General features: G+C 48.0%; 1 protein-coding gene and 1 non-coding gene across 2 annotated transcripts; one reads left to right on the top strand and one right to left on the bottom strand.

The window, feature by feature from the left end:
- Positions 1–284: 284 nt before the first annotated feature.
- Positions 285–7994, top strand: TRIL (TLR4 interactor with leucine rich repeats). Its single transcript, XM_030550856.1, has one exon. The coding sequence runs from the start codon at positions 842–844 to the stop codon at positions 3152–3154; it is 2313 nt and encodes a 770-aa protein (XP_030406716.1). The 5' UTR covers positions 285–841; the 3' UTR covers positions 3155–7994.
- TRNAK-UUU lies at positions 7469–7541 on the bottom strand. Its single transcript has one exon. It is a non-coding gene; the product is annotated as a tRNA-Lys (tRNA).
- Positions 7995–8471: the final 477 nt, after the last annotated feature.

Raw genomic sequence — 8471 nt, 5'->3', positions numbered from 1 at the left:
TAGCGCTCCAGATCGGCACGGAATGGGGGGGGGCGCTAGGGGCGAGCGATGAGGAGTCTCGGAGGAGGAGCCGGAGAGGCGTGAGGGGCGGGCAATGGGGAGCCTCGGAGGCGGGGCCGGAGAGGCGCGAGCGGTGGGGAGCCTGAGGGGAGAAGAGCGGGCGTGGAGGAGGCGGAGGGAGGCAGGGCGGGGCCACGGGGGAAGAGGAGGAGCAGGAGCGGGGCCTCGGGGGTAGAGTGCGGGTGGGGGTGGGGTCGGCTGCGGCGCCCTGCAGCGTCCCGGTTTAGCCTCTTATCCCTGCTGCCGCCCATGTTCCCCCCGCCCCTTGGCGAGGTCCGGCCTCCCGCTTCGCATCCGCTCCCCGAGGGCAAAGTGTGGGAAGTTTCCGCGCTGGTCGTTTCCCAGCTCGCCCCCTCACTCCGCCCCGTCCGCGCCGAGCCGAGCCGAGAGGAGCGGAGCGGGAGCGGGAGCGGCGGGGTCACTCAGGACTGCACCAGCTCTCCCCGTCCCGAGCCGGGCTGGGCAGGCAGAGCGGCCGGCGCGGGGCGGCGCGGCTGCAGGGGGAGAAAGAAGCGGCAGCAGCAGCAGCAACTTCAGCGGAGCCTCAGGCCAGCGAGGCGGGCTTGAGAGGGGCTGCGGCGGCGGCTCCTGCCCGGGGATCCCGAGCCCAGCTGCAGCTCCCCCTGCTCAGCCAGTGCAACAAGTAGCCCCGGTGCTGGGCAGGGCGCGCTGCCGGCGGAGCTCAGAGGAGGGGCCGAGTAGCAGCCGCGGGGAAGGAGGGTGGGATGCTGGAGAGACACAAAGCCGGCGGGGGAAGCAGCCTGCCGCAGCTCTTCCCGGGATGGAGGCGCCTCGCAGGCTCGGCTTGATGCTGCTGCTGCCGGGGGTGGTTTGTGGCTGCTTCTCCCTCCTCTTGCTGCTTCCCCCCGTGGAGTCCATGTGCCCGGAGCCATGCGACTGCCAGCTGCAGCAGCACCTCCTGTGCACCAACCGGGGGCTGCGGGCTGTGCCCAAAACCGCCGACCCCCAGGGCATCCTGACCTACAGCCTGGGGGGCAACTTCATCGCCAACATCTCTGCCTTTGACTTCCACCGCCTGGCGGGGCTGCAGCGCCTGGACCTGCAGTACAACTGCATCCGCTGGCTGCACCCCAAGGCCTTTGAGCGCCTGGTGTTGCTGGAGGAGCTCTACCTGGGCAACAACCGGCTGGTGGTACTGGCACCGGGCACCCTCCGCCCGCTGGCCAAGCTGCGCATCCTCTACGTGAATGCTAATGAGATCGGCCGCCTGAGCACTGCCTCCTTCGCCGGCCTGGGCAGCCTGGTGAAGCTGCGGCTGGATGGCAACGCACTGGCATCGCTGGGCGAAGCCACTTTCTCAGGGCTGCCCAACCTACTCTACTTGCACCTGGAGTCCAACCACATCCGCTGGCTGAGCCGTGGCACCTTTGCTGGCCTGGCCAAACTGCGCTTCCTTGACTTGTCTGGGAACCAGCAGAGTTCGCTGCGTCACCCAGAGACCTTTGGGCCACTGCGCTCGCTCAGCACACTGCTCCTGTCCAGCAACAGCCTGCAGCAGCTGGGTGGGGGCCTCTTTCAGCACCTGCCCAGCCTGGCCAAGCTCTCACTCAGCAGCAACCGGCTAACACAGCTGGCACCAGATGCCTTTGCTGGGCTGGGGGCACTGAAGGAGTTGCGACTAGATGGGAACCTGCTGAGCCACCTGCCCGCCACCTTGCTGGAGCCGCTGCGCAGCCTGGAAACACTGGACCTGAGCCGCAACATGCTGGCTGCCTTGCACCCTACTGCTTTCGGCCCCCTGCCCAAGCTGCGGGAGCTCAGCCTGCGCGACAATGCACTGGCTGTGCTGCCGGGGGAACTCTTCACCTCTAGCCTGGCTCTTCAACACTTGGAGCTGGACGGCAATGCCTGGAGCTGTGACTGCCGCCTGCGAGGCCTGAAGCGTTGGCTAGGAACACGGCACTCACAGGGCCGGCTGCTCACTGTCTTTGTGCAGTGCCGCCTGCCACCCACTCTGGCCGGCAAGTACCTCGACTACGTTCAGGATGCACAGCTACTGCCACCCGATGGCTCCGACTGCCACAGCGGGACCTCCCCATCTCCCTCCCTGCCACCTGCAACAGGGCAGTGGCCCAGGGAGCAACAGTGGCAGCTGATTCTGGCCCCTGAGAGGCTTGGGGGAAACAGCAGCCGCAGACCGGCCCAAGGGGGACCCGGATCCCTACCCTCTGCCTCCACTATTCTCCTGCTGGGTGCTCAGGAGGGGCTTGCTCCGGCCCAAGGCAGCAGGAGAGCCGAGCCCACCCCTACGGCCTCCCTACTTGACCTGCTGGGCAGCTCCAGGCCACCCCCGCCTCTGGCTGGCCCTGCGTGGCCTCGGCGAGCAAGGAAGCACCACCTAGCCCCCTCTGTGGCTGGGGCCCCGCTGGTATCCGACGCCTGCGACTTCAACAAGCTCTTCCTGTGCAACCTGTCAGTAGAGGCGGTGGGCACTAGCTCAGTGACGGTGCGCTGGTGGGTGCGGCCTCACCGCAGTCCCCGCCTGCTGGGGCCTGTGCGCTTCAGGCTCCTCTTCGACCGCTTTGGGGCCACTGTCAAGTTCCAGCGCTTCATCTACCTGGCGGAGCGGAGCGAGACAGCTGCCACCCTGCGGGAGCTGCGCCCTGACACTCCTTACCTGGTCTGTGTGGAGGGGGTGCTGGGCGGCCGCGTCTGCCCGGTGGCGCCCCGCGACCACTGTGTGGGGCTGGTCACCCTGCCCGACGGGGGCGCTGCTGGCAGCCCAGACCAGCAGCTCCTCACACTGGTGTTGCTGGCAGTGAATGCGCTGCTGCTCTTCGTGGCCCTGGCAGCCTGGCTATCCCGCCTGGTGCGGAGGAAAATGCAGGGGCGGCGGCAGGCAGCACCGGTGCATGTGCGACAGATGTACTCAACCCGCCGGCCGCTCCGCTCCATGGGCACTGGTGTCTCTGCTGATTTTTCTGGCTTCCAGTCCCACCGCCCGCCCCGCAGCGCCGTCACTTGTGCTCTCAGCGAGACTGACCTCATCGAGTTCCCATGCGAGCGCTTTGCCGACAGCAGCAGTGCCCGGCGCGGGGAGGACCACCTGCTGCAGCAGCGATTTGCTGACTAGCAGTGTGGCCCATGGAAACTACAACTCCCAGCTGGCCCCATGCTGGCACCATGGTTTAGCAGAGCTTGCTGGGAGTTGTTGTTCCTCCCTGCCCCCGGTCGCCTCACCATGAGCAGGGCTGCATGGAACTTAAAGCTGTTGCCAAGCAGAGGGGGAGTGGGTTGAGATGGAGCACCTGGAGTAAAGACCTAGGCGCTCCATGTGGGTGAGTCTAACAGATGGGACCCAAGCTTGTTACATAATTCCAGCACTGCAGTCTCAATATATCAGTGTTCCTTTCTGCTGGTAGAAGGGGGCTGGAGTTCTCGTGGGCACATCCCAGTTACCAGGAGGGGTTATGTGGGGTTGGTTTTGGTCTGGCACATTTATTATAAAGAAATCCTTAAAAATATTAGTACTTTCTTGAGGATTTAAAAAAAAATCATTAACCTAAGGAAGTAACTCTGCATTTTAAAATAATTGCTGTCAAGAAGAACAGAAGAGTATCGGAGCTAATGCACATAGCAGCAGGGGTGGACTCTGTCATCAGAGCCAGCAGTTTATGTACTGTGTCTTTCAGGATAATCTTCTTGCACTGTGTTTAAGAAGGTCCAGGTTACCTTTCACTGGTCAAACAAATAATCCAAATCACTGATGTGATACAAGAAATGTGTTTGAAGTTTACTGAACACTGACTTATTAAATCCATCATCACTTTCTAGGCATATTATTGAAATAAGACTTTTAGGAACAGCATCAATACCGAATTCTGCAACATACAAGGAATCTGAACAGAATGGAATATAGAGCGTTTGAATGATATGGTTGTTTTAACTCAAATAGAATGCAAGACAACTGTGTGTATGTGTGTGGGTTTTATACCTTTTTATATAAAAAACAATAATGCAATTGATTTTAGTTTTGCAGGAATATATTGCTGACACCACTAGGGAAAACTAACACAAGTTTTGTAATGTTTACAAGGAATTATTCCAAAATTGTGTTTTAAATAAATACTGTTTGGTACTTCTACACTTTAATGTGTGTTTTAGTTGTCTGGGTACATGGTTGGTCAGTGGACCTTCAAATAATCCATCTTCGTAGCTACCTGAGTGCATACTAAGGTGAATTATTGATTGATAGGTAGCATAGATGCATTCCTTCTTTAACAATAATAAGTGGAGGATATTTCAGAAATGTGAAACAAACTTATGCCAATAAGTAATTCTTAGTTTTACTGTACTAAAATTAGTTTTATATGTACTTGTACCTCACTGTGAAATTCAGTAATTTTTTTAACGTTAATCTGTGTTTCTCAGTGTTTTGCTCAGCTAATTGAGTAATGATAAAGTTAAATCTTTATCTTGAGTTAATCTTTTGCAGTAGTATGTTACTTTTATTTGAATGCATTTTTGTTTTCTGAGTAGTATTAATCATTTTATGATTGGCTGCTCTCTGCTTTCTGGGAGTTTTGCTTCCCTAAATATTTACAAAAATGTGCTTCTGCCACTATTAAACATGGTGGTTTAGTTTACATTAGTTCTTTTTGCGTGGTCTAGAAATGAGCTAATTTTTAAAAAGTCCAAACTGTGGTTACAGTTATATGCAAATATTATAGGAGTTACTTGTGCTCCTGTTCATTTTACCTGGTGCCTCAAATGAACTCTTGAGGAAGTGAATGGCTCAGGAGTTTGATGATATATGGAGGCATCAGTCTCTATGTCACTGGTTCACATTTGACCTAGGTTGGTGCTGACCAGAAAGTTTTTTGTTTATGGTCTGATGATTGTTCAGTAGCCTAAATTAAGTCATGTGGTGGTGTCTGTCTGCTTTTTAATGAACAAATATTTACAAAAGGCACCATATTAATTGGTACCCTTGTTGAGAGTCCAGTGACTGAATGGGAATGAGCCTTTTACACCCTGGAGATGGCTTCTTAATATTAGGGTCCAAATACAGTGAAGAGGGAGTGTTAGGAGAATTTGCCTTAACACTTACCAGTTATGTGCAGAGAGGATTTCAGAGTGAAATATTGATCCTATTGACGTTAATAGGAATTTTTCTATTGATTTCAGTGGGGCTAGGATTTCACCCTTAGTCTAAAGTTTCGTGAAGATGTATCTTTCAGGGACAAAATCTTGTAGTCCACATGCAGGAAAATTTTCGCTTAAAATCACTAAGATGCAGGACTGAATGAAATTTGGATTGAAGAAATGCAGGATCAGCTCTTAAGTTAATTTTTTAAATGTCTTAAACTCTTGGCTCGTTTACTTTCATATATCTATATAGCTATGGGACCCGTGTGATTAAGTGATTATCGGTGGACAACACCATTGTTATTGCTAGAAATTAATGGGGATTGCGTAGCATTAAACTGTATATCACGCTTAGTTTAGCTCTAGCACTGGATATTCTTCTAATAGGAGATGCATACATACTGTACACAATTACGATCAGTTATGTCAATAAACCCATTTGCTAAAAGAAAAGCAGTGTCTCCAGATTGATTTTAAAATGATACAGTATAAAATACAGAGTTTGGTTTTATTAGTTTAACTGTTTTTACATTACCCAAGGCTGCACCTTGTCTGTTACTTCATTCCTGTCGTCATCTTTTCTCCACATATTTTTCCAATGTACCATACTTTTGTTTTGGTTATAGTATGTTGGGTTAGTCTAGGATAATTTTGGCTTAAAGCAAAATATTTTAATATCTGTAAAGAAACACTTTATGTATGCCAAGGATGCAAGTATGGGTAATTATACCGGTTACAGGTTTTCCTGGGTTGGTACAGACCATCTTGGACCTCTGCTGATAATGTATTATCAGATCAGTAAACAAGTGGTCATCTCTAATGTTGATATCTCATGAACAGTTAGGGATAACAACAGATACTTTTACTGTTGGGGAAATATGGGTACCAGCTTCACGGGGTAGAAGGCATTTATTTATATGACTGGCTGATCCTTTTGGACCCTAAAATAGTTGTCATTCAATTTTGTTCTTCTTGAATTCTGATAATGGCCCGTCCCAAAAAATTGCTAGAGATAGTAATGAATGGTTCATACCTTCTAAAATTCTGGGCTTATATAAATTTGTATTAATCAGTCTTTAATTCTGGCATTTTGTGTCAAAGCCATAATGGAAGTCACGGGTAAAAACCCAAGATGGTTAGTAGAATGATATGGGTGATTTTTAAAGAATAATGTTTCTTAACTTTGGGCTGGAAACTGGTTAGCAGAGCCATACAAGTTCTTTCAGGATCAGTACACATTTTTGTGCCATAGGCCCGTACTAACAACGGGGAGGAATATCAGTTCCTGAATTATGGGAATGATATTATACAGTTCTTGTTTCACCAGTAAAATAATAGCATTTACATCTGCCCTTTTTCTCCACTGCAGTTCTTCTCTAAAAATGGAGAATGTAAAATAGAACAGTCTAACTAAATTGATCTGTTCTCAACCTGTATTCAGAGTTGTATCTGCTTCTTTTAGTGACAAAAATAATTTTTGATTGATCTTTGCTGGTCTTCGCCCTGCAGGAACCCACAAAACTCAGAGTGAGCTGGATGTTATTCCTACTTTCCTATAAATCATCAGAATTGTTTAAAAAGTTCCAACTACAGGTGAAATCAGTTACCACTATGTAAAGTCACTGACTACAACGGGTATCACAAATGCATCATGGAGGGCACAGTCTGAAAGGAATAGGTTTGTACAGGTGTAACAGAGAACCTGATTTGTCCTGTTAAACTGATATTACAGAAAACAACCACAACCGAATTTGACTTTTGGAGCTTGGGTTGAGTTTGCTGGGCTGGCAGAAAATAACACTTGTATACTGAAGTCAGTGTGATATGGAAATTGAGACAAGGTAGACATGAAATCCCACAATGCCATTTGTAGAATGACTTCAGAGTAGAAACATAGTTTAAACTATTAAAAGAGATTTTTATAAATCTCCTCATTCCTATCCCCCTGAAAAGCCCAATAAATAAACATAAGGTTTATCTCCCTAAAGCATGTCATTTGCAGTTTCATCAGCATAACCTTTTAAATTATTGATTATCAAAATTAAATATAGTAGGTGCAATGGGTCAGAATCAGCATGTTAATAGGTTAATAAGTCAACTTTACACTTTAGGTTACAATAGGTGCACCCACAAAATTTCACATTTACTGCAAACACACTGGATATATGTAATAGGTGAAGGAGCAGGTAGGAGGAAAGCTACCCATTTATCTGTTCAAACATCTAGATGCACACAAAATTCAGGGTTTGTCTGCAAAGTGGATATAGGTTTATTTTGTGGGGTAGATGGAGAGGTTTATCACCTGACCAGGGACTTGAACCCTTGACCCTCAGATTAAAAATCTGATACTCTACCAACTGAGCTAGACAGGCTGAGCCATGTGGAAAAATATGACCTGCAAAGCTGGCAAAAAAATACAACACCCAAATCTTGAACAAATATGCATCAACATACATTAACATTTATTCTTTGTTTGGACATCTTTTTTGAGAAGAATTGCTGCAGATGAAATGGTGATATATAATTTGTTATGTATCTTAATCAAGTGAATAAATGTAAGGCCCCATTCTGCACACCTTTTGAATGCAGAGATTTTGTTATTTTTGTTGTACCATAAATATAACATACTTTTGGCAGAATGTCCCTGGACACCGTTGGTTTTTTTGTTTTTTTTTAACTGCTGTTTGTTTTTCTCAAATGTTTATTTTTCTCAGGCATGCACATTCATTCCTATAGAAGAAAAGTCTGTTGTCTTTGAATTCCTAACATTTATTATGTAATTGTCCATGAATGTATTGCTATAACTACTCCTTGAGATCTTTTATCAAAACAAATCTGTCATTTGTCTTTACAAAAATTATTAAAGTCAGAATGTGATTGGTCCCGTATGAATAATCAATCATTGGAAGAAAACTGCCTTCTTAAAGTACATGAAAATGTTAACAAACTTTTTGATAAAGTAGGTTTTGAAGTGAATTGGTGAAAATATCCAGTAAGATATCATTTTATTGGCTTTAGCATTTATAAGCCACTTTTATGACCAGTTGTGGATGAGTGCCTGGGGTGGGACAGAACTGAAAATGGGCACACACATGCCAAACGTGATTATTTTAATGTTAGAGTTCACCCAGCCACCACCAAGATAAGCCCAGTATGTATCACCATACTGGTTAACAAGAAGCTAAAAACACAGTCTCCTTAGGCAGTCCAGTCCCTATCACCACCCAGACATCAGTTTATGATGAGAGGTTATTGAAAAACAGATTAATCATATATAAAGATTTTCCAATCCCAAAGGATCA

This window comes from Gopherus evgoodei, chromosome 2, assembly GCF_007399415.2.
Source record: "Gopherus evgoodei ecotype Sinaloan lineage chromosome 2, rGopEvg1_v1.p, whole genome shotgun sequence".
Lineage (NCBI taxonomy): Eukaryota > Metazoa > Chordata > Testudines > Testudinidae > Gopherus > Gopherus evgoodei.
This window is presented reverse-complemented; position numbering and strand designations above follow the sequence as displayed.